The sequence below is a fragment of the Mesocricetus auratus genome, unplaced genomic scaffold, assembly GCF_017639785.1.
Source record: "Mesocricetus auratus isolate SY011 unplaced genomic scaffold, BCM_Maur_2.0 Super-Scaffold_100010, whole genome shotgun sequence".
NCBI lineage: Eukaryota > Metazoa > Chordata > Mammalia > Rodentia > Cricetidae > Mesocricetus > Mesocricetus auratus.
Genome location: NW_024429194.1, coordinates 48266313 through 48293237, shown reverse-complemented (window position 1 = coordinate 48293237; position 26925 = coordinate 48266313). Strand labels below are relative to the sequence as shown.

The 26925-nt window shown below is 44.2% G+C and overlaps 1 protein-coding gene across 2 annotated transcripts in view; it reads left to right on the top strand.

Annotated features, from left to right (window-relative positions):
- The window catches only part of Cdk15 (cyclin dependent kinase 15), a 96080-nt gene that overhangs the window by 49986 nt on the left and 19169 nt on the right, over window positions 1-26925 (top strand). For both annotated transcript variants that reach the window (XM_005070600.4, XM_040753539.1), the window contains exons 10-11: window positions 6710-6773; window positions 23396-23444. In XM_005070600.4, the coding sequence (XP_005070657.1) occupies window positions 6710-6773; window positions 23396-23444 (113 nt within the window). The remainder of the gene's footprint in view (window positions 1-6709; window positions 6774-23395; window positions 23445-26925) is intronic.

The following is a 26925-nucleotide window of genomic DNA, read 5'->3' as shown; positions in this document are numbered from 1 at the left end:
GGGATTAAAGGTGTGCCACCACCACCAGCCAAAAGACTTTTTAGGAAGAGAGATAAATGCTGCTTTGGATCATATCGTTGGATACTATAACATCATCTAAGCTTGAAGTAGTTACTGCAAGGATTTCCTTGCCATCTTCTAGTTATGATTATGGACAGAGTTCACATAGCACCTCTTAAGCTTTAGTTTTCTTATCTATAAAATGAGGTTAATCATAAGATTCTGTAACCTTGTTAAGGGAATTATGTAAGATGAAATGTATAGCAAAACCAGCACACTGTAAGTGCTTGGTAAATATTTATAGGGCTGAAGAGAAGGCTCAGCAGGTAAAGGCTCCTGCTGCCAAGCCTGACAGCCTGAATTCAATCCCTGGAACCTACATGGCAGAAAGAGAAAACTGACTCCTACGGGTTGTCCCCTTCCCTCCCTCCCTCCCCTCTCTCCCTCCCTTCCTCCCTCCCTCTCTTTTCTGTCTCCCTCCCTCCCTCCCTCCCTCCCCTCCCTCCCTCTCTCTCTGTCTCTCTTTCTCTCACACACACACATGGAGAGGGGGGAGAAATATTTTTTAATTTCTTTCTTTAAAAACCAAAAACTGTCTTGTGCTCTCCTATAATTCCAGTACTTGGAAGGCTGAGGTAGGAAGAATTCTGTGAGTTTGAGATTAACCTGGGTTGTATAGCAAGTACCAGCTCATCCAGCAAGACCGTGTGTGTGTGTGTGTGTGTGTGTGTGTGTGTGTGTGTGTGTGTCTGTGTGTGTGTGTGTGTGTCTGTGTGTGTGTGTGTCTGTGTGTGTGCCTGTGTCTGTGTGTCTGTGTGCCTGTGTCTGTGTGCACGTGTGCGTGTGTGAATATATACTGCTTTCTCTTTTCAAACGCTGCTATAGAGATGTTTCAGTCACTCGGCTGCCATTGTTGCTCTCCTTCGCTTCAGCGCTGTTAGTCCTGCCCATAACCAAGAAAGAGCACTTAGTCTTCACCCTGCAACGGCCCTTTACACATTTGAAGGCTTATTTTTAACCTAGTTACTTAATATTTATTGGACATTAACCATATATAAATATTCTTTAGAGACTAAGAGAAGCAATAAGTGACAGAGAAAAAGGGAATATGAAAAAATGTGTTTTTCACTCAGAATGGAGTGATGAATGACGTCTCAGGAAAACATACGTGAACAAACGTGAACTGAGTGTACTGTAAAAGGATGTATGTGAAGACAGCTAATATAAACTGTAGTGCCGAAGTGAGGCATGCTGGTAGAATGTTTGAAACATAGCATATTTGAAAATAATGTAAGTATATCCACAGGTGCTATTACTGTTTGAAGAACTGTATATAAATCGAGTTTTTAAAAAAACATTTGGTGCTATTTAAACAACCACACACTTCAAAAATAATCACTTTGTGACTCTTTGCATTTAGCACAGTGCTCAGAAATCAGAACAAGAGTGAACTAGATGTTTCCCTGGCATTCTAGTTCTTGGTCCTTGGTGGCAGCCACTGTCATGTGAAGGATATTTCTGTAATGCCATCAGTGGAAGATACTCTGCTTCAGTCAGGACATAAGGCACCAAAAACTGACTGCTGCAGCCAAAGCAAGTGTGTCTTAAAGAACCCGCCCAACATATTCTGCCTGGAAAACCAGAGCCATGCCTACCTTCATCTTCAGCACACTAAAGACAACCAGAGACTTTATTTTGATATATTTTACAACTTGTTACAAATTTAAACCAAATAAGCCTATCAAAACCAAAACTGGCCTGGAGTCAGATCTCATGAGTTCTGAGCACAGCTCTAGCCTTGGGTATAATGGCGAATACGTCTACATCTAAACTCTGAGTCTTACTGTCTTACAGTGTGCTGTTCTGTGCTCTGACTCCTGCAAACAAAATTCAAAGAGAACATCGTAGCCTCTGTCATCATCATCATCATCATTTTTATTAATTATTGTTGTTGTTGTTATTTTGGTTTTCTGAGACAGGGTTTCTCTGTGGGTAGCCCAGCCTGTCTTGGAATTGCTCTGCAAACCAGGATAGCCTCAAACTCACAGAGATCCTCCTGCCTCTTCCTCCCCAGTTCTGGGATTAAAGGCATGTGTTACCACTGCCAGGCATTCCTATCATTTTTTAAAAATTTTGGTGTGTGTGTGTGTGTGTGTGTGTGTGTGTGTGTGCCTGTGGAGGCCAGATGACAGGGAGTTAGATGAAATTGTGAACTTCCTGGTGTTGATGCTAGCAACAAGTGCTCTTAACCTCTGAGTCCCAGTTCCTATAGTTTTAAGTCATAACATTCTCCTCTGTTCATTGGGTTTCCCCTTTAAATTAGTTATTTCTGGAGTCTCCATGGCTGCATAGCTCACTGTTGACTTTGATCAGTTCTGTATTGTTTAGCTATGTGTTGTGGCCAGATTCATTTAATTTAAGCAGATCACTTATTGTATCTATAGTTCCGTATTCTGAGAGAAACTAGATAAAGTTGCTACATTGGGTGACTTTGTGGTGTTTTGTTGTTGCTTTGTTTTAGGGTTTTTTTAACATGTATTTTTGGGTAGGGGAGGGTACACTACCATGGCATGCATGGTAATCAGAGGACAACTTGAGGGAGTCAGCTGTCTCCTTCTACCATGTGGGTTCCCAGGGACCAGACTCAGGTCATCAAACTTGGTGACAAGCTCCTTTACCTGCCCAGTCATCTCCAGAGCACAACTTAGTTGCTTTTTAACAGCACTACCTCTCGAGCAGTTGAGGTTTTCTTCTTTTCTTTAGAGAGATATGTAATAAATGGTAAATGCAAAATAACAGTAATAATTGTATCTCAGTTTGGTCTCCTTGTGCAAAATATGGTTATAACAGGTATGTATTTAGGGCAAGAAGAAAGTCTTTTGAGGGTATGAGGACAGAACAGATATGAAAGGACTGTATAACTTTGAGTTCAAGTGCTTTATCTTTTAAACTACTGTATTTATTTACTTACTGTGTTTGTGTGTGATTTCATGCGTGTGGGTGTTGGTGTGTGCCACAGCAGGTGTATTGAGATCAGAGGAAAGTTTGTAGGAATCCATTCTCAGCTTCCTTGATGTTTGGCCCCAGGCATCGAACTCAGGTCATCAGATCCCTACAGCTTCCCAAATGCTAGGCAAGCTCTCTACCACTGAGTCACTCCTTAGCCCCAATATGATGTTTTGTACATGCATTATAGACTGGCCAAACCGAGCCATTTAACATATGCATCATCTTACACATGTACTTTTTTTTGTCATGAAGGTATTCCATGGTGTATATGTGTTATACTCCTGCTGCAGTAAATACAAGCCATCTCTTTGACATGCTAATTTCTTTTTTCCCCAAATACATATGCAGGAGGGTGGATTAGATAGCAGCTTTTTGAGGAGTCTCTGTCAATTTCCATCATGGTTATACTAATTGATATTCTCACCAACAAAGAGCCAAGGTTACCATTTCTCCACACTCTAACCAACACCCTTCTGTCATTGGTGGGAGCAGGGTGTTGAGATAAGGTGTCATGTACCCGGTCTTGAACTCCTGATCCTCCCAAGTGCTGGGACTACATGCGTATGCCACCATCCTTAGTTTGTGAAGGAAGGGGATTGAGTACAGAGTCTCATGCACTCTGCTAACCGAGTCCTCAGTCCTTATTGGTCTTTTTATTTTTTCAATGGCCATTCCAATAGACACATGGTGATATTTTTATGGTTCTAACCATAGGTTTTTTGTTGTTGTTGTTGTTTTGCTGTTATTAATCCTGTAGTATTACAGTTTTTCACATTTTTTATTTAAATTAGAAACCAACTTGTTTTACATGTCAATCCCAGTTCCCTCTCCCTCCCCTCTGCCCCTGCCCCCCACTAGTCCCCTATCCCATCCCCTTTCTGCTCCCCAGGGAGGGTGAGGGTGAGGCCTTCAATGGGGGATCTTCAAAGTCTGTCATATCATTTGGGTCAGGGTCTAGGCGCTCCCCTGTTTGTCTAGACTGGGAGAGTATCCCTCTATGTGGAATGGGCTCCCAAGGTCCATTCTTTTTCTAGGGATAAATACTGATGTACTACCAGAGGCCCCATAGATTGCTGAGGCCTCCTCACTGACACCCATATTCAGGGGATCTGGATCAGTCCTATGCTGGTTTCCCAGCTATCAGTCCGGGGTCCATGAGCTCCCCCTTGTTCAGGTCAGCTGTTTCTGTGGATTTCTCTAGTCTGGTCTTGACCCTTTTGCTCATCACTCCTCCCTCTCTGATACTGGATTCCAGGAGTTCAGTTCAGTGTTTAGTTGTGGGTGTCTGCTTCTGCTTCCATCAGCTACTGGATGAAGGCTCTAGGATGGCATATTAGGTAGTCATCAATCTCATTATTGGGGAAGGGCATTTAAGGTAGCCTCTCCACTATTGCTTAGATTGTTAGTTGGTGTCATCCTTGTAGATCTCTGTGAATTTCGCTAGTGCCAGAGTTCTCTTTAAACCTATAATGGCTCCTCTATTATGGTATCTCTTACCTTGCTCTCTTCTATTCTTCCCCCGACTCAACCTTCCTGCTCTAACCATAGTTATTGCTGTCTTAACTTGCATTTCTCTGACGATTAATAATGTTGAACATTTTTATGCCTTTTGCCCATTTGTGTGTCTTCCTTTGAGAACTGTCTATTGGAGTTTTTTTAACCCATTTTTTAAATTAGGTGATTTGTTTACTTGCTATTGAGTTCTTTGAGTTCCTTGTACATATTAGATATCAACCCCTAGCCAAATATATAGTTTACAAATGTTTTCTACCATTCTGTAGATTTTCTCCATTCGATTGTCTCTTTTTCTAGAAGCTTTTAGTTTTATGTAGTCCTATTCATCTATTTTTGCTTTCATTTCCTATGAAATAAGTTAGAAAATCAAACCGATTGCAAAGTTTCTGGAGTTGTATCTTGCTAAATGAATTTTCACCAAATAAATAATCAAAATTTTGTTTAAACTTCTAACATCTCAGTTTGATAAAATTTTCCAGAAAGTTTGGTATCCATCTGGCCTCAGTCAAATATAATACGACATAACCAAGGAGTCTGGTAACTTTCACCTTCCAGCAAATATGGATGTGGTTGCTATTCATTTCCTGTATTGTTTCCTCCTCCCTGACTTTGTTTTCTTTCCATTGTGCTTTGCCAACCAACAGAAGATGAATGGGTACCCATGAGTCACACCCTCTTGTCTCCACATGCATCTGTACAAATACAGATGACAGGAGGCTGAGAAAGAAGAATGAGTTTCCCCTCCTCTGGGCTTCACCCACAAAAGAAGAATCAGTCTAGTTGGTTTTTCAAAATGGAATCCAGGATCCTCAGCATTCCCTCAGGCTTGGGTTGGTTGATACGAAGAGCCTATAATCCTCTCAGTCACTTTTCAGTTTGTTTAGAGAATGGATCAAAGCTGGAAGCTTTTACTGGGTGGCATGACTTTTCAAAATATACCATGTGAGGGAAAAATAGCACTTTAGTGCCCTTTGTATGAAGGCAAGCCAAATAGACCCCACATGCACACCTCTCCACCAGGGACCTAGTCACCACACCGATGGAGTGAAGGTCCTGAATTCCTCATTAATTATATTCAACCAGACAATTAGCTTCCTGTCGCTAAAAACTGGGCCAGTGTCTACAGTCCGAGCATCACAGAAGCGTAATATTGAGATACACTACAAAGAAGGCTTACACTGAAGTAACTCAAAGCAAACTGCTAGCGTGCCACCAGCATGTCACAAAGGCCCTGCTCCTCAGACTCTCACACACACCGACTACGGGATTTACGGGCATCTTCAAAGAATGGGAAGATGGTGTCTAGCGAGGACTGCAGTATCAGCTCCATCCAAATCCTGTTTGGCTTCATACTCCAGAAGACCTTCACTTTCAACACTTCGTCTTCAGTAAAAGCAAGAACTTAAATGTGGACACCTTAAGCACAGGTCAGGGCTGGCAAGATGGTTCAGGGGGTAAGGCTTGCTACATAAGCCTAGAGACCTGAATTTGATGCCCAGAACCCACATGAAAACGGAAGGAGAGAACCAGCTCCACACAGTCGTTCTCCCCGCCGCCCATACATGTGTCTTAACATGGGGCGGGGGAGGGGATTTTTTAATGTAAAAGTTTTTAACAGCATATTCCAGCTCTTTCTCACATGATGTTACCATTATAATCTACCCGTGGGAAACCAAATTATATTGTAAACTGCTGGACATGGAGAGAGCGAGGAAATGAGATGAATTTGGTAGAAAAGGCAATGGTTGGAGCGGCCTCATTTTTAGCCACTATCCCACCACCTAAAGGTCAGTAATTTGAATCCTTTTAAATTCGAGCACATCCAGAAACAGCTGAGCACCTATGCCGAGGCGCAATCCAGGCCTGCAGCCTCTCCTGCCAATCAGCTCATAGGACTGTGATGGGAAGTGAGGGAAGTGAGGGACAGTCACTCCTGCTGCTTCACACCCTGACGATCGTGCAGATGGCTCAGTGCAGACACACTCTCGGGACTGTGGGGGTGTGGTGCTCTGCACAATAAACTAAACAATGTTGGAACTTCCGCCAGTTCTTCCTCCTGGACATCAGCGGCTTCCATGTGACGTCACCGAATTCTTCATTGCTCCCTGCTGCGTCCTTTGTGTCTCTGTGCCTGCTCCAGCTGGCTTCTTCTTACCCTCCTTTCTCTTTCTGTGGCTCTGTGTAGGTACTAGGAGTCCCTACAGAGGACACCTGGCCTGGAGTCTCCAAGCTGCCTAACTACAATCCAGGTAATAACTGAGCTAAGCATACTATGTTCTGAGAACCAGAAATGCCAGGAGAGTATTGGCCACACGGGGTGTCCATCTGGCATTAGACCCAACAAAGACTGCTAGATTTGTATATTTTCCAACGACGTCTTTTATTTGTGTCTATTCATTTATTTAGAACAGGGTCTCACTGGATAGCCCTAGTTGACTTGGAACTTCCTATGTCGATCAGGCTAGCCTCTATGTCCCAGGTGCTGGAATTCCAGGCTTATACCACCATGCCCAGCTTACTCCTTTTATTAAGAAGATAGTGAGGTTAAATCGGTACTCCAGTGATATAAAGCCCAGGTAGCAGGGTGAAAATAATTAGAAAGGACTGTTGCCATGGTTGTCCTCATCCAATTCCAAATACACCACAGCTCAAAGGGACAGCACACTTTGAATCGCATGAGCAAGGAATTGTTCTCCCTGTTGAGCCCATGACCATCACTGAGGTTATTTGCCACATGGTTGAGCCTCGTACAAAAGGAAAGCTAAAGCAACAGAAGGAGCTAGAGCATGCTAGACCTTGGATAAGCCAGGTAAGATACCTCCAGAGAACTGTCTCCCTGCCTGACAAATGGTCATTTCTGCCATGCGTGGTCCTTCACAAGTAGCTTCTGGGGATAAAGAAGCATTAGAAGTATTGTCCACAGGGAGATTCTTTGAGACGTGGTCAGATAACCAAGAAGTCACTTCGCGGCATTGAGAGAGAAGTGAGGAGACAGCCAATGAGTTAGATGAAGACTGCTGTCTCAAAAGCCCTGGGAGCCAGAGAAGTGAGCAAAGGCCGCAGTGATGCTAACCCCTCCCTGGCAGGGGTAAGAGGAGGTGCACAGGTAAGGACACGGCTGGGATGAAAGTGTTCCAAGACAGACCACATGGTCTTCATTTTCTTACCTTGTCCATTACTAGACCCCTATTTCCCCAGACTGTCATTGTAGACTTTGGTGTGAGGTTTTCCTGGAAGAGTTTCATGAGAGCAAGAAATTGCTGGGAGACTTCAAAAGTGATTAAAGGAAGAAAACAAAAATCAGGGTGTGGTGGTATCAGCCCATAATCCCAGCACTTGGAAAGCTAAAGCATGAGAAACTTAAGACTAAAAGGCCAACTGGGTGTGTGTGTGTGAGAGAGAGAGAGAGAGAGAGAGAGAGAGAGAGAGAGAGAGAGAGAAAGAGAGAGAGAGAGAGAGACGGAGAGACGGAGAGAGAGAGAGAAGAGGAATAGATAAAGAGAGGTTTTCTTTCTTTTTATCCTGTATCTATTACTTTTACTCAAAAAACTATCCATAGCCATCAGTCCTTTTGAATTAATCAGAGCTAATGAAATTCCATGGAATGCTAACGACTAACTGTAAAATCCTTTCAAGTCCTTTCAACCTCTTTGTGAACAATCATATTCCTTACTTAATGGCCTTGGAGTCATTTAGAACTGTTTCACTATGTCTAATTATTTTTCAAGAGTTTGACACTCTGGTCTTGAGGTGTAGGACAGTGGCTTCCCTTTGGGGTGAGGTGGAGACAGAAAAGAAAAGGGTGTTTATGGAGTTGATGATTCTATCTGCATTAGCTCCTGGCGCCAGTTGCCATGGTTTCCGGGAAATCTAGTTCTCATCATTTCCCATCTAGCCTGTACTCCCTCCCTGTGCATTCCTCTTTGCCTGGGTGAAAATGGACCGACTTACCTGCCTCAGCACCCTAACACAGATACTGGCAGAAGCTGAGAATCAGAAAGCATTTAGGTATACATGCATACAAAATGCCGTCGTGAGCATAGGCAGCAACTCCAAACTTCAAATACTTGTTTAGGTTTCAGGTTGGTCCAAGCAATAGCGAGAGAGACATCCCTCTAACAAGTGGTCATCAAAGCTAGGAACATGGCCAGGCTCTTCTTGCCAAATGCCATGCTAAGAAGCTAACTGAATTCTGAGAAAACAGAGAGAAATATGTCATATTGCTCATTTTGCCACCATGTCAAAGTAATGTGCAATTTTATTTACAAAATTATCCAGTCCCAATATCAACAGGGCTTATAGGTTTGCATTATTGTTTATGTTGGTTTAATCAGAGAAGTAAAGCTGTTTTGAGAACTTGCAATCTGCTGGTCCCTGAGTAGTTGGGGTGTGCTCTTGAGACTGCAGATCCTGGGTGTGGATTCTCACTGTTACTGCAGTGCTTCTTATGGAGGACTTTTTCTATGGCTCTGGGAAGCCTGTGGTTGTGGATCCGGCTGAGCACAGGGAAGGGAGTTGTACCCTGAACCACAGCTGGGATTTCCAATCCCACCTTTGCAAATCTTAAGAGTCTAGAGTACCTTAGGCATGGGGTTGACACTATATTAGTAACTCAATCAAAAAGGACCGTGTTTTAAAGGGATCACCAAGATACCTGTCCCAGGAGCAAGTCTTATGAATAAACAAGTCTGTCTTGAGGCATACCCTTCTACCCCCATTCCTAACCTGCTGCTGCTTCCTCTGAGTTGAGATGCAATAATTTGTGAAGCACTGAGGAGGAGGTGGGTGCCAGAACATTGTGAGTTGCCCCTTCTATCCAACTGCACCCCTGTTCCTATTAACCCTTCCCTCTCCATCCTCCCCTGCCCTGCCTGCAACCCAGACTCTGGTTATCTGGCACTCTACTCTCTCCTTCCTGTGAAATCAACATTTACCTTTTGTATAGAAGTGAGAAAACAGATTTGTCTTCTTGTCAGCTTAGTTCAGTTAGCATAGTGTCCTCCAGTTTCATCCATGTTACTAGAAACGACGGAATCCTATTGTTTTTGTGGACACATAGTATTCTGTTACATGGGTACAAACATTTCCTGCTTCCATATTTATTTCAATTACCGCCTACCTTGGTCTATGCTAGCATAAACAGTGCTGCAGTGTATAACTGTGTACATGACATACTGGTTTCAGTTCCTTTGGATATATGCCCAGAAGTGAGACTGCAGGATCATAGGGTTTTTATTCCAGGTTTTCTTTTAAATAAACAACTGCTCTGTTTTCCATATTGGCTGTACTCATGTATGTTCCTACCAGTAGTGAGGACAGTGAGCGTTTCTCCTTTTCCATATCCTTATCAGCATTTATCATCACCACCACCATTTTCTTCGTGCGTATGTGTATTGTTTGTGTTGCTTTTTTAGTTTTTGAGAACAGGATCTTGTTACGTAGCTCTGGCTGATTTGGAATTCACTCCATAGCCTACGCCGACCTCATACTTACAGTGACCCTTCTACCTCTGTCTCCCAACTGGCATGTGCCACCACACCCAGTTACTTTTTGTCTTGTCGATAATGTCTGTTCTAACTGACACTGGATGCAAACTCTTGGTTTTGATGCTCATTTCTGAGGATTACTGGTGACTGTTTTTCATGTGCTCCTTGGCCGTTCACATGTCTCTCTTTTTTTTTTTTTTTGAGACATATTCATTCTAGTTATTTGCCCATATAGAAAACCGTGTGCTACTGAGTTAAATTCCTGATATACTCTTTACCCAGTGCAACCAAAGGTGCTTGGCAGCTCTGAACTTGGGTGAACACTCGCTGTCATTGCTAGGCCTTATCTGGACTCTGTCTTGAGTAACCATGCTGACTCTGATGGGGGTGTTAAAAATCACCCAGTGCTGATTCCAGTGAGTACCAGCTTTCTCCCAGTTCTGGTGAGCAGGGCTTTAGGCCAAGGCGGGTTGTAGCCACTTGTACCTGATTAAACCTGCAAGGGGAGATGGGTGTATCATGTTCGAGACTGCCTCCTTCCTTCCTGTCCTTCCCCACTCCCCGCTTAAGCAAGCTGGGCTGAGAACTCTTAGTCCTCCACTTCAAAGAGCCAGTTGTCTTATTTTGATGTGGGCAGATTGAGGAGTAGGCTTTGAAAAATAGGCCCCCTTTTTTTGTTTAATCTTTCCTCCTGGGATGGCTTTCAGAGCCGTATATCCAAGTGTCAGCAAGGGGGTTCTGACGAGCCTGGATTCCCAGACTCTCAGCGGGATCACCCTCTAACAGAAATATAAAAGTGAAATATTAAAAACCCTGGAACGTGAACTCCATCTACTGAGTAGCCAGAGCCTTGCCTGATTGTACCATGGGAAAAAAAAAGATCTTGAAAAAAGAGGGAGGAGAAAAGGTCTTTGACTACAACGGTTCTCAGGGTTAGTAGAGCATAGTAACTTCCCCTCAAAGGAGTGGGTGTTGCTCTGCGCCCCCTAAAACTCTCAGCCTTTGACTCAGCCGCCTCCTCCTGCAAGACACCCCCTTTTCACATGCTAACTGAGGTGTCTGTGATTGGCTGGACAATGAAGTGGTCACATTTGCTAGAGGACTGCTATCTTTCACACAATTAGCCAAGACACATTAATCAAACTGACGGGGCTGAGGTGGCTGGCCTCCTGCGGTGGGGGAGGGGAGAGATTTTGGTGACCTTTCCTAAAGCATCCTGAAGCAGTGATGGAATCCTAAAGAGGATTCTTCTACCACAGTGCCTGAAGAGGTTAAAGCTCCAACTGATGGACTATCTGGGATGTGGTGGGTTTGTGGCACAGGACATCCCAGAGGCTGAGAGCAAACCAGATGTTCATCCTGGCTAAGATCTGCTAATACAGACAGTAGTGTGAATTTGAGCCACAGACGCCTGTAGACGTTTTTTACAAAGCCTTTGTACCTCCTCCTCCCATTCACAAGAAATTGCACACAGAGTCAGTGCGAACCTCAGGCATTCTGGGGCCAACTAAACAGAGACTCTGCCCACCCACACAGTGTGGGCTTCCCCATCCAGACAGGAATCACACTATAGAAGAAATGAAACAGGCTTGGTTAAAGGCAAAGTAACAACCAGCGTGGTGTTAGTCCTAAGTATGGAGGGTATTAAAATACAGTTCATTCTTTGAGAAAAGGAAATGAAAGCATTTGTGATTCACAGTATTTTCTGATTTTTTTCCCCCAAGTCCTTTTGTCCTTATTTTCCAATGGCAACAAGATCTTACCTTGGAGATCTGTTTGCTACACAATCTCGTGGGGCTTTTCAGGGAATCAACTAAATATTTAGACGTGTCTCTGTTAAAGTAAACCAAGACTTGCTCCTCTGGAGGCTGTCCAGGCACCGTCTCATTAGATGCAAAGATCTTGTGATAAAGAGGAACTTTTTCCTGCCCACATGATCGCAGCTCAGTTGTGGTTTTTAATGTGTCGTTAATTGTTCCATCCGACTCCTTTGCTCCCCTGAAAAGGTCTGTCGGGGCTCTGTTTGCTTCCTTAAACACGGTTTTTGAAAGCTCTCGTGCTGTGTGAACTCAAATCCTAGCATTAACGTACTGCTGAGTTCATTTCACCACACTCAAAGGCGCCGAGTTTAAATCCCTCTCAATTCCATTTGAGGCACCAGAAGACTTTATCCTTCCCCACTAATGGTTCCAAGTTTACATCTAGATACTGGGGGTCAAGGACAGAAGAGGATTTAGAAATAACAGTGCGTGACATTAGTCAATGCATTTGCCAAATTGGCAATTAGTTCCCGATGTGCGTGCGAAGCACTTTACTCCTGTCTCTTTGATGCCTGTTCCCATTGAGTAGGGAGCAGCGCGTCCACACGAGGCCTTGGGACTTTTAAAGAAGTATCTGCTGAAAAGCACGCCTGATTCGCCTCATGAGTTCAGCCACAGGGAAGCATCCGGGATTAGGCTGATTTTCAGTTTTAGGAAAGAACACCTCATTCGCGGAGATTTTTTCCACTGGAGGAACTTAGTAGAAGTCAAAAGGCAAGACAGCAGCACACACAAAAAGCCCCCAGGCACCCGAATGCCCTATCGACCAGAGAGAGGCTAGCCCTGCCTACATCCTGTTGGTTTCGGTATGCTTGCTTTTGCAACTTTTGGCCGCTAGGTGGAAGCAAGAAATAACTGGGGCGGACTGCTGACAGCATCTATGTAGTCAAGTGGTGGAGCCATTGAATTCTTCTGACTTTAAAACCACTTGAAGATGTTCCTTGTATGTATATGCTCTCAGGACTGATCTATATTCTGGTGGCATTATCTGGACTAAGCAGAGGATGTGTGTGTGTGTGTGTCTGTGTCTGTGTGTGTGTCTGTGTCTGTGTTTGTGTGTATTTAGAGAGAGAGAACAGAGAGCAAGGGGGATGCTTGGGAAGTGTTGGAGGGAAGAAAGGGAAGGGGATATATTGTAATTATATTATTTCAAACACACGTGCACGCGCGCACGCGCTCGCGCACACACACACACATGCACACACACACACTAAGAACTAAGCTGCATTTGCCACCACTGTGGGAGTCATGCAGGAGACAAAGATTGGACTGAAAATGATCCTTGCCCCGAATGGGATGATAAAGAGCTATTGTGCATTAGGCTCAAAGAACTCCGAGCAAATTGCTGTGATCCTGTCTAACATCGCCTCTACTTTGGTGTCAGCTCTACCCCATGAGTTACTTGCTGTGAGAGTACACCAGTGGCTGAACTCAGAGGGAAGGGGCTACCTTCTGAACTGAAAACCCAACTTCCTCCATTTATCGTCTGGGAGGCCTTGAGGGAGTTATTTATTTCCAGTTCTCTGATCCACAAAATGGGAGCTATCCTATCATTTAAAATACACTCCTTGTGAACCAGGCAATATAATACAATATACATATCTGACTTTTTGTTTGGCTTCTGTGGGCCTGTATGTTGTCTAGATTCCCACATCCTGAAAGTTGATGTTTGGTTTTTAAGCACCTACCTAAGTGGGTCTGAGTGCCTGCTAGGCCTGCACCACTCTGCTCCCCACATCTGCCATCAGATGCCCACCCACCCTGTGTCCACAGAGCCTTTCCCTAGGAGATCTGTAGGGAGAGATCTTACTACCAAAAGGGCGTGGTCACAGGTACATAGACGATGCAGGGGGATAAAGAGCTAGGAGAAAGCTCTCTCTTGGGGTTCCGGTAGGGTCTCGGAGACCAGCGGAGTGCTGACCTCAGGTTCTCGGCTTCTCATGTAAGTGACTTCTCCCTAAATAAATATCATATGACATCCTACCCTGTGTAGCTTAATATTCCACGCTAGAGAACCCCTGTTATCCACCCACCACACTAAATCAGCTGTATGGACATCTGCACTGTTTATTTTGCTCAAATATGTCATAAAAGAAAGGCCTCTAGAAAATTCTTCTACTTCTGCAAGCCAGCTACTTCTAGTCCTTCTGGTAGACATTTATGAATGTCCCTTACTTAACTGGCTCATAATATTAATTAATAGATAGTTGTGAAATGGAATTATATTACGTGGATTCACAGCCACCTTATCAAACAGGAGCAATGTTAGCCTCCATACTTAATAAATGAGAGCTGTGGCTTTAAGAAGCAATATCTGCCCTAGGGTCACCTAGCCAGGAAGCAGTTGACCCAGAATATCCAGATTCCTTGGACCCCAAGGTGGTCCTTATGACAGTATTCCATGTGCATTCATTACGGAGCTGTAAATATTGTTTGGTAATTAAACAATACCCTGCACAAGGGACAAGCTAATGGTACTCTTCCAGGCCCATTTCCTGATAATGATGTTGATTTCTGGAGCTGAGCTTGGCTTCTGGAATGTACTGCTGAGTGCAGTCTGTTCCCTAGGACTCCAGCAGCACTCCCTTGCTTCCGCTAATGAAGCCACAGGCATTAACAGGATCTATGAGCTCCAATTGGACTCATTATTGGTATCACTTCAGGGGTGTTGCAGAAAGCTCCTGGGGAGCTTCTATTAACATCTTTATTAACCCGTCCCCACACCAGCCAGTGAAATTAATTTAGATACACAGCCCACTTTGATCTTCATTAATAGTTTCTTCTAGTTTCCACATTTATTTTTGGTTTCTCATCTTTTGTTTATTTGGTAGCAATTATTAGTTTTTATGGAGTGAGGAGTAGAAGATCTTAACATAATTAAGGTTAGAAAAATTACAAGTGAATGCAGGTAAAATATTTTTAATATAAAACTGCATGCATGCATGTGTGTGTATGTGTGTGTGTGTTTGTGTGTGTGTGTACAAATTTTATTTGTTTGTTTTTCAAAACAGGGTCTTGCTCTACAGCTCTGGGTAGTCTGCTACTCACTTTGTAGCCCAGATTGGCCTTGAATTTACAATCCCTCTACTTCAGCCTCCCAAGGGCTGGGATTACAAATGTGTAGACCATACCTAGATTACAATTTGTATTTATTAATTAAGATAAATATTATCAAATATTTAAAAACCTACAAAATTAAGTCCTGCTTTGTTCCTTCCCAGTTCCAGAAAGTGTCTTAATGTCATGGAACTGGCTCAAATCAGAAGTCCCTTTCATACCCTCATGGCCTGACACCATCTCCTAAAGACACAGAAATTAGACACCTGAGGGAGTTTTTCAAGTAAGAGGTGGTATATTTATTTAATTTCTACTTTGTAATTCAAACCTCAACTTTTCTCATTCATCCAGCAAGTGTTTATTAAAGGTAGACATTAGGTCTTTAAAATAAAGAACCATAGCATGGATTCTTGCTTTCCAGAAATATCGTCCAGAAAATAAGGAAGTGAACCAGTCATACAATATGGAAACCATACAGCAGCAGGGTCACTTGGGGACCTTTAGGAATTCTGGAGAAGGTACCCTTAATTTGAGGTATCTGAGAATGATTTCCCAAGAAAGAGATATGGATGTAGACTCCACAATGGTTAGAGAAAGGTGACAGACGAGGATGGTTTTCTCTGGTTAAGCAAGAATGTATGTGCCAAAGGAGCCAGATGCTGGGAACAGGAAGCAGGTGTACTTAGTTCACATGCCATCTAGAATGTTGGTTCAATGGAGAGTCATTGCAGGACAGGAGGCTGAAGGGTAGATGGGGTCAATTGGGAGGTGCCTGTCAATCACTAAGAATTTGCATGTTGACCTTTAAGCAAACAGAGGTCATAGGACTTTTTTTTTATTAACCAAGAAGGTGATATAGCAGGGATTAACTTATAAAAACAATTGCTCGGAAGACAAAACGCAGAATTGAATTTGTGGTAGGTAAGACCAGAGGCAATTGTCTCAGAATCCTAGAAGACACATCAGATGTCAGCATTAGAGTAGTGACATGGAGTAAAGACAGGAAGACACATCTAAACACCTTTTAGAAGGAAATCAGGAAGCTGTGACTAATCAGACGAGTTGTGACGGGGAAAAATCTGTCTCAATGGTGACAGAAAGAGAGCCCCTCTCAGTAGAACAGCAAGTAAAGGGGTGGGGGGGGTGGGGGAGACAGGTTTCCAAACTCCAACTTGAAGAGATTCCAGTCTAGAAAAACAGAAGAAGAAGGTGTGCATTTAACGTAAGCCTAGGGAGGGCGGTGTAGAGAAGGCCATGGCTGACCCTGACCAGACAAGAAGCAATGGGCCAAGGACAGGGAAGGGACTCTGGAAGCTGAGCGGAAGAACCAGAGGGACCGGAGAGGACTAATTATTAATAACAGTGCCACAGAAATCACATGACCGTAGCTTGTTGGGGAACGCCAGGTGTGCGCCCAGGATTGAGCATGTGGAGGCTACATGGGGAGTGGCAAATGTCCAACGACCCGTCATCAAGTATGATAAATGCTCAAGGGTGGTCAAGCTCGAACGTCATTTGTGGAAGTGGATGGATGATAGCCAGGGTTCTGCCCCAAGCAAGGGGAGATCCCCGACCAGCAGGATTTCCTCCTGGATCTCCAAGCCCCAAAGTCAGGCCTGACTTCTCCTTCTTCACCTTAGGAACAGGCCTCAGAGGATGGGGTAGCTTTTCACGGGAAGTTTCAATGCAGGGTTATCTGAATGACAAGCCAGGCAAACTGGAGTGTGAGCCTTAACTGCCAGGAGGCCTCATCCATGAGTGTCCTGGCTTTTAGGGCCTCAAAGGTGCCCCCTCCCAGAGATCCCTGAAGCCTGATAAACACCCTCGGGTCAAAGACTAAGCAAGCTCCCATATCAGCTCCATGAGGAAGAGTGGAAACCAGAGGATGTGGGGGAGGGGACGGGAGTGCAGTACAGGTGGAGGGGACAGCACTACAGATTTCTGCTGTATGCTCCTCTGAGCTCTGAACGTTGCTGCCAGAGATAGCAACATCAAGGCTAGCAGCGTTATCAACTATATAAATACGTGATATCTCAAGAATGCATTGTGTTCAGGAAATTCCAGGGGTGCAGTTCAGTAGACTTGCACTATAAGATAACCTTAGGGCAGCCGTGGCAAGACTCTAGTAACCAGAAAAGGTTTTACCCTGAGTCGAGTCTCAAACCATCCACGTGATGTTTTATCAATTGATCAATCAACAAATCTCTAGGGTCCCCTACCTGAGTCAGTTGTGAAATGGGTTCTATTAAACATTGACGAGAAAACAAGCAAACAAAAAACCCAATGCTATCTTTTATTAAGGGAGCAGCTGCTCAGTCCGCATTTAGATCGACCTCATTTGGAAATTTAAAAATCTGCTTTTCCCAGTGCACTTTTCCAAACCCTGTGTTGCTTTCCTGCCTTGGATTCCAACGGAACTCAAATAAAAGCTCACTCTCTTTAAGAAGGCTGCCGAGGAGATGGAGGAAAAGCTGTCCTAGCGATTCACTAATATCTTTGGAAGGAGGAGGGAAGCATGCTGTCTCTAGACCCATTATTTTTAGAGGCCATTGAAGCCAAGCAACAGACCCTGTTTGTGGACCTTTCTCTCATTGATCGCTTGAAACTTAATGGGAAAAATCAATGGCAGAGAAGCAAGGTCATCCAGCGTGTGGGTGTCTGCATCCATGTGGGAGAGTAGGTCACCAACAGGCTGTGGACATGGCTTTGCTGCCCAGCGGCCCCCCAGCTGACCCTGGCTGTTTTGCTGCTGTAGCTACAGAATAGATGTGGGAGGAGTCAGGATTTCAACTATGCAGAACCAGAGAGCTCAAGTTCAAAATGTCACCCTCCTGGGGTCCAAGGGCATCCATTTTGGGATTCCTGGGAGCCTCTTTTACCCTTGCCACATTCCCTCTTTCCTGTTTTGATGTTGTGTTCTGCAATTTTAATGGAGTTCTCACAACAGCCTCTTGAGTTGTTGCAGATGAGGAAGTGAAGTTCAGGGAAGCATGTCCAGTTGCTGGCGAGTGCTGGACCCTGCTTTCTTGGCTAGATCAGCAGTCCTCCAATCTGAACCTCACTAGAAACATCTGGAGCCTATTAAGGACATAATAACAGCACAATAGCTAACCAATGGGTGGCCCCACCCAGGCTGTTAAATCAGACTCGCTAGGGGGTGGAGCCAGGCTGCCTCCTTTTAAAAGTTCTGCAGGTGAGGCAGCCCTACCATGCTGTACCAGACCCTCTCTCCCAAAACTGGGTTCAAGAGCAAAACAAAGAAGGGGAGGAAGGCAATGAGACCAATAGATGCTTAAGTCCAAATTACACGCCAGAGGCCATATCTAATCATTCCAGAAACTAAAAATTGATTCCCATTTACAGTTCTGGAAATTTTCTGTTGCTTCACCAGACACATTGAGCAATCCTCACCCCCAAGTCCCATAGCACCTGAGTGGCAGAGAGATTTGAGCTGGGATTTTCTGTTCATGTTACTAAGCTATACAGTAAAGAAATATACCTGGAGCTGGAGAAATGGCTCAGAGGTTAAGAGCACTGGCTGCCCTTCCAGAGGTCCTGGGTTAGAATCCCAGTACCCATGTGGCAGCTCACATCTGTCTGTAACTTCAGTTGCAGGGCATCTGATGTCCTTTTCTGGAGACTGTGAGCACCAGACATATACACATACATACATGCAGGCAAAACACTCATACACATAAAATAAAAATAAAGAAACCTCTAGGGCAGTGGGATGGCTCAGCAGGTAAAACCACTTGCTTTGCAGGACTGACAACCGAAGTTTAATCTCTGGAGCCAGTGGTAGAAGGAGAGAAGGGGCTCCCAAAAGTCCTTCTCTGATCTCCACACATGCACCACAATGTGCACACACACACATACATACACACCCACACAAACAAAAACAACACCTCCTACACTGAGTACACAAAACAAATCAAGGTAGATGTACAAGACTGAGAGCTACAGTTTCAGTGGATGGAAACAGTCACAGGTCTCCAAAGAGAACTCCAAGCCACAGGGGGTGTTCTGCTGGGAGGGGGTGAGGAGGGCAGCAAGGGCCACCAGAGAAGGGAAGAAGCCGAGGAACGAATGAACACATGTACAGCAGACAACCATAACCGAGGGTCACCCTGGTGATGGTTTGGATGAGAATGGCCCCCATCGGCTTATGGGCTTGAATACTTGGACCCCAGTTAGTGGAACTGCTTGGGAAGGATTAGGAGGTGTTGCTTCTTGGAGGAGGTGTGTTACTGGGGACTGGGTTGAGGTTTCAAAAGCCAGCCATTCCCAGTGAGCTCTTTCCACCTGCAGTTATGTCTCAAGATGTGAGCTCTCAGCCAGCTGCCCTGCAGTCATGTTCTCCACCATGATGGCCATGGATTCTAACCCTCTGAAACAGTAAACTCTTGGTCATGGTGGCTTAGCACAGCAATAGAAAAACAGCTACGACATCATGGTTCAAGTAACTTGCTGGAAGTCTCAATGATTTTGTTCTGTTGACTAGAAACTGAGATGTGATTGAATGAGGAACCATTCTTTCTTTTCTTTTTTCCTTCCTTCCTTCGAGTCTTTCTTTTTGCTGGGGAGAATAGCAAACAGGTAGCAGGAAGTAGTTTGTAAATAAACACTAAATTCTAGTCAAGACTCCCGAGAGTCTTGTCTTTACTAGTTGTTTCAATGGAGGCACAGGCTAGTGAATGGAGTAACCTCATACATAAGTGACCCCTTAGGTCCCACCAGGGCCACTAAACTGTTAGCTGCATGGCCCCATTTGGTAACACCTGACCCCGGGAACTCAGTTTCAAGAGCTTTCTTGAACTTTTTTTTTTCTTTGAGACAGGGTTTCTCTGTGTAGCTTTGAAGCCATGCTGGGGCTCTCTGTGTAGACCAGGCTGGTCTGGAACTCACAGAGATCTGCCTGCCTCTGCCTCCCAAGTGCTGGGAATAAAGGCGTGCGCCACCACCGCCTGGCTTCAAGAGCTTTCTTTAATCACCCTTTTTACTCTACAATTCAGCACTGTAAATAAACTTGTGATAGAACTTACTCTTGAAATTAAAACTAATAGTGTTGTCCCTTGGAGTTCTCAGAGCATGAGTCCACTGCCTAACACGGTGTAAGTGCCTTGTAAATAATTGTTATAATGTACTGTTTAGTGTCCTCTGATAATGATAAAAATATCTGAGTGTATTCACTACAATTGCCCTAGCAATTTTTTGTTTGAGACAAGAGTCTCACTATGCAGTTCAGGCCGCACCTGCATTATTTTATTTCAGCCCCCTGTTTTAGGATTACATGTTGAAGCCCCTATGTCTGGCCCAGTAATTAAAAATTATGTACATTTACAATTCATGATTGCCTGAATTCATGGAGAATTTGTGGGTAGGAGCCTTCAGATATAGAAGGCTAACTGTATATGCTTCTTATTTAATTTTTTGAGAAAATAAAGCCAGGCAGTGGTGGCACACACCTTTAATCAGGAGGCAGAAGCAGGAGGATCTCTGTGAGTTTGAGGCCAGCCTGGTTTACAGAGTGAGTTGCATAGATAAAGCTACACAGAGAAGCCCTGTCCCAAAAAAATCAATGAGAGAGAGAGAGACAGAGAGACTGCATAAGCGTGAAGAATGCGCCCCTCTGGCCCCAGTCACTTTCCAGTAGTCTTCTAGATCTTTCTGGGTACCTACCAACAGGCACATGCCAGGGTTATCCAAGTGGTTTTCTGTCTAAGGATAACTAAATCCTTAGTCATAATACACAGTCTTGGTTTATTCCATTAATATAGAATCTAGAAGAAGGGATTTTAAAAGCCAAAACAATCATATTTTAGATACAAGAAAAGGAAAGGGCAGAAATGTCATTTTAAATTAGAATTAAAATGTGTTTCCTTCATCTGGATCTGAAGTTTGAGGTCAGTCTAAGCTCCTGTCTCAAGAAAGAAAAAAGGAAGTGTGTTGTGTGTGTGTGTGTGTGTGTGTGTGTGTGTGTGTGTGTGTTTATGTGTGTGCATCTGTGTGTGAGCAGCATCAATTGACATCACCTACAACTTCTCTTCCAGTCCTTACGTACATTAGACTTTCTGGGCCCCACAGGTAGTCTAGGCTGGCCTGGAACTCTCCACCTTCTTGCTCCTGCCTGTCAAGTGCAGGGACCATAGGTATGTGTCCCACACCCTGAAGTCAATTACTAATTCTTCTTTGTTTGTTTGCTGAAACAGAGTCTCCCTATTTGGCCCTTGGAATTGTGGTGACCCTCTTGCCTCTGCCTCCCAAGAACTAAGAAAGCTAAGTGCTAACTCAACCAGATTGAGTTATTATTTCTAAAATTAAAAAACTCCCCTTTCATTGTGGTTTTAGTTTGGGTTGACACTAGTGTCATAACCAAAAGCAAACGAGATTTGTGCATCCAAATATAAATAATATAGCACGCTCCAAATAGCATCCTACTTTTTACTATCCATTTTAAATTTTTGAAAACTTTAAAACATTTTTAAAAGGTTGATTTTACTTTTTAAATTATGGGGGCGGGAGGAAATAATATGCACATGAGTGCAGGTGACTCTGGAGGCCAGAAGAGGGCATTGGACCCAATGGGTCTGGAGTCATGTGAGGGGTCTGATGTGAATACTAGGCAAGAGCAGACAGTGCTTAACCACTGGGCAATCCTGCCATCCCTACAGATTTGTTTTTATTATTTTGTTTATATGCAGGTATGTGTGTGTTTGTGTGAGTGAGTGCCAGATGTGTTTAGGTGTCTCAGGAGTCAACAGAAGAGCATTGGATCCCTTGGAGCTGGAGTTACAAGTCTCTTTGAGCACCCAGTATGGGTGCTGGCCACTGAACTCAGGTCCTCTGCAAACACAGCCATCACTCTTCACTGCCGAGCCATCTCTCTAGCGATGCCCCCTTAAAATTTTTTGCTTATTTGGTGTGTGTGTGTGTGTGTGTGTGTGTGTGTGCACGAGCGTGTATGAGTTTGTACATGTCCCATGGCACATGTGTGAAGGTCAGAGGGCAGCTTTTGGGGAGTGGGTTTGGCATTCCATCTTGCTGAGCTCTGTTTCTGCTGCCTTGTGTTCCCCAGGGTTAGCTGGCCTGATACCTTCTAGTCCATTCTCCTGTCTCTGCCTTCCATCTTGCTGTAGGACCCCTGGGATTACAGATGTGCACCACTACATCCAGCTGAGGCATAAGTCCTTGGATGGAACACGGCCTGTCAGGCTTGCACAGTCAGGCAATTTACCCAGTGAGCCATCTTGGGCCTGATTTTGAATTATCTAAGCCATTCACTTCTGTTGTATCACAAGTAACATATAAAATTATACACTCCCCCTTACTTAAATTTTTTTCTCAGGTTTGTTTTTAGGGTTTATTTTTATTGTTAATTATGTATATTGATGTGTATCTGTGTGTGGGTGTGCAGGTGCCTGCAGAGGACAAAGGTATCAGATTTCCCCTGAGCTAGAGTTACCAGAGACTGAAAGTTACCTGCTGTGGGTGATGTGGGTCCAGCTCAGGTCCTTTGAAAGAGCAGTAGTCACTCTTAACGACTGAGTCTTCTCTCAAGTCCCCACATTTGAGTTTTGAAACTTTTGTCTAATCATTTGCTACACGGTTTTTGTTGTTGTTGTGGTGGTGGTGGTAGTTGATTTTGTTTTTGTTTGTTTGTTTGAGACATGGTCTCACTCTGTAGCACAGGCTACCCTCAAATTCATGACATTCCATTCCTTCTGCTTCAGCCTCTCCAGTGTTGGGATTAGCTGTGAGGCATCCTGCCTTACTGACTGCACTGATTTTCCTCTGTGTGTGTGTGCGTGCGTGCGTCTGTCTGTCTGTCTGTGTCCTTTATTCTCCGAGGTGAATTGTAAGCTCTGGGAGGGTAAGGGAGTTTCTTTTGATTTCTTGTATCCTCTAGTACTTGGCACACACTCTACACACAGCATGTTATATATTTGTTAACTGACTATTTAGCCACGTTGGTTCGTAAAAGCTGCCATACCAAAAGACCGCACTCAAATAACAGAAATGCCTTGTTTCTTGTTCTAGAGTTTGGGAGTCTAAGTGTGGCATCTGCAGGGTGGTGTCTGTCTAAAGACCGAGGTAGAATGTCTCCGGGTGTCTATCCTAGGCTTGGAGGGAGCTGTTCTCGTCTTCCTTGGTGTCATCTTTTCTAATACATATCTCTCTGTCCAAAGTTTCCCTTTTTGTAATTAAATTAGGGCCCACCCTAATAAGAATATCATATGGACCCTCTTTCCCCTTAAGGTCCTATTCTATGATACTTTGTGTTAGGACTTCAACACACGAATCTGGAGGACACAAAATTCATGCCTAATAGTAGCTTTCAGTAATCATAAACATCCCGAGAGGAGGCTTTAAAAGTCAGTAGTTAGCTTGCCTGCTTCTAGAATCCTCTTTTACTCCAAGCCAAGAAGAGCATTTGGAATTTTAATAATATTTTTGGCAACCAATTGGAAGGTTATTCTCGGTTTTAATGTTTCTCTGTGTTCCTTTCAGAGTGGTTCCCGCTGCCTAAGCCTCAAAGCCTGCAGATTGTCTGGAGCAGGTAAGTACCACATTGACCAGGGAGAAAGGGAGATGCTTCCACAGACCTCAGTGGAGTGTGCTGAGTGCCAGCCCCCAGCACCTCCATCTGAGCCCCAGAAGAAGCATCTGGGAGAGCCAGCCCCCCAGGAGGGTGTTAGTTTTTCTTTATGAACCATTTTACTTTCAGTGAGTTTGGTCATTAAAATTGTTTTGTGCCCCTCAGCCATGCCCCAGGCCCTGAGAGCAGTAGTGTTGGCCTCCAAGAAAACCTGGTGGGTTTATTATTCTCTGACTGACAGAAACCAAATAACATCATTGAGTGGCCATTGGAAGGAGGACTTGATTCATGGAGGCCATGCTTTCCCAGGGCCTCTCAACATGGTCTCAGCTCAGACCAGGGCAGACTTTTATTACCAGCTTTCAACAAATCCCTAGTTTCTTTTGCAAAGTAAAACAGATAATAGAGACATTCCGGGAATAGCTAGCTAACTACACTGAGCCAGGGAGCTCTGAGTGAAGAGGCACTCAGTGTTTTCGGACAATGACCAATTACAATAACCAGCATTATTTGATCTGAGAGTAATTAGCAGAGGCTCTGTTCTTTTTGCTTCAGTGAGGAGGCAAAAAGGGCAGTGAGCGAAACATCAGAGGCTGGGTAAAGGAGCTCAGATGTCAAAGAAAAACACTCCTGCAGGTGGGGAGAAGGAAAGAGTTTCCCAGCCAAGATCCCAACTGAACACTGGAATGTTGGTCTTTGAATATGCAGAGTGATTTAATCTAACCAAATGTGGCATGATTGTGCCATATGTACCATTTGTACACTTTTAAAAGTTTAGAGTGAAAAAAATGGAGTACAAAGAATAAACATAGAGCCACAGACTGCCAGGTGATCTCTTATTGGGAGAGACAAGGCCCCCAAGATGCTCTTATTTTCTAAGCACAGAATGCCTCCCCTGTCCTCCTCCTTGCCCCCAGGGTTATTTCAGAGGCATGTTCCCAGGAACTGTTGTTTATTATATCCTTTGGGATGTGCAAACTTTTGTCACAATTACTGCTAAGCAAATACAACAGACTATAGATTTATCACTTTATCATGACATTTTATTTTAATATTTTTGTTTGTTGTATTGCTGTTGCTTTTTGAGACAAAGTTTCTCTGTGTGGCCCTGGCTGTCCTGGTACTCACTCTGTAGACCAGGCTGGTCTCGAACTCAGAGATCTACTTGCCTCTGCCTTCCAAATGCTGGTAGTAAAGGTGTATGCCACCACTCCCCGGCAAGTTATTTTTACTACAAGCCATTTAATTGAGTGGCATTGGCAAATGAAAACTCACTTTCTGGGTTTTTTTGGGTTTGGGTACCAATGATTTTAAGATACACATTCAAAAACTATGTCAAAGCTGGCAGGAACCTCGTTCTAACCTTGAGTGCTCCTTGGAGTTCCTAGAATATCAATGACATGATTTTGACATCCTAAGTAGGAGCTGGGTCAGCTCCATTTTCTAAGCAGAGCAGTGCCATTTTTAGTTGTTTCAACTTACTGACATAAATGTAATCCTGCTCAAACAGTAACAGGGGGAGTGTTGGGCCCCCTGAACCTTGCCTAGAGATACTTGAATCTCCACGCTGTTCCACAGCTCCCCTCCCTCCCACAATTGGCTTCTTAAAACCCAAACCACAAAGCAGCTCAATACTCTATGCTGCTGCTGTTGCCACTGTCATGACTCGGCCGCTGGCTTCCTGCTGTCACACATTCTCCCCCAAGTCTTTCTCTTAGCACTGAACAGGACTTGAACTCTCTGTGTCACCTGACTCTCCTGACCGTGTGTCACCGACTGCCTCTGCCCGTTCCTGTGCTTCTGGCCTTTGCTTAGACTTCCTTTTTTCCCTGCTTAGTTCCTGGAGCAAGAAGTAATATCCGTAGCATTGCTACTGCAGTCGCTATTAGCCACGTACAGCTCTCAAACTGAAACTGTCCCAAATTAAACGTAAATTGTTCAGTTGCACTACCCAGATTCCTAGGGCTCAACAGCCACATATGAACAGTGCCTGCCATACTGGACTGAGTAAAAATAGACCATTTCCATTGTTGTAGAAATTCTATTAGACAGGGTTGGCCTGTATTAGCACATGAGACAATTCTTGGCTCTGTGGAGGACTAACGTTACATAGGATGCATGCCCACCGTGCCCTGATAGGGGCTACATATTGTTACATTCATTCTGAATGTGACATTCTGGTGTCAAACAGGAAGGAAGTAAGGCTTAGGAGAACTAGGTCATCTGGCCAGGGTTAGCCAGAAAGTCAGTGGAGGAACCAGGATTCATCTGCTGCACAGGGTTACAACAGACAAACGCTGCAAGAACGGTAAGTCTAGAACAGCTGAGGTATCTCCAGCCTTTCTGCACCGTTCCTACAGAGGTGGGATGAATTGTGCAAGGGGCTAGAAATGGACCTTGCTGTGGGTTTAATGTCTATCTCTTTAATGAGGGCCTAGCGTGTACATATTCATGGTTTAGACTGACAGGCAATTCTAGGACAGCTTCCCTAATGGTTGTTTCTTCCTGCTGATGGATGTCTCCTACCGTGGGTGTCTGTCACATCCTAAAGTGAGAGCATTAGAAAAGTGGCCACTTTAACACTAGCTTTCTCCTTTCTGTGGATGCAAGGGAAAGCACAGGACCGAGATGAATTTATGATAGGCAGCCTCATGCCCCACTGTGAGGGTTGGTAGCAACAATGTAGGAAGGAGATTCTTATACTCAGAGGCAGGGTGTGCAGTTAAAACTGTTGTCTTGCTCCTCTGAGAACAACAATATAATATATACAAAATGTGTGCTGAGTTAGTAGCTACTGTTTTATACAATCACAAAGGATGGACAGGGCATGTGGCATGGAGGATCAACCTACCAGTCCTCCTTCAGGCCACAGCAAGTAAGCAGGTTCCTACCCTGGAATTTCCAAACATCTTTACCTTGTCTATGGAACAATTACTCTGGAGTTAGAGACTAATAACCCGTTTGTACAGACAGATTTATATTTAGGAATCAGATACCTGCAAGTTTCTTATGCAAATCTCATGCAAAAATCAGACAAATCACAACTGTAGGACAGGACCTCCAGGATCCTTGCATCATGCGTGTCCAAGGGAAGCGCATGTCCCTCCTCTAGGTTTTGTTTGACTGGTTCATTTGTGGCCATGCAATTCAATGCAGGATGTCAGTCTCCAGTCCTGAACATGCCCTCCCATTCCAGGTCAGGGACCTGGGCTGTTAGAACAAACAGTATTTTAGATGGATAACTCAGCCTAGGATGACAAAATACTTTGGATAATTTATGATCAACAAGAAGATTCCAGTGGCCGGGAAGTCTGAGATGAGGGCACCAGTAGATTTAATGTCTGATGAGGGCTCTGGGCTTCATACACGATGGCCTCTTGGCATGTCTGCACATGGTAGAAGAAATGAAAGGGTCCCCCAGAGTTCATCTGATGAAGGTGCT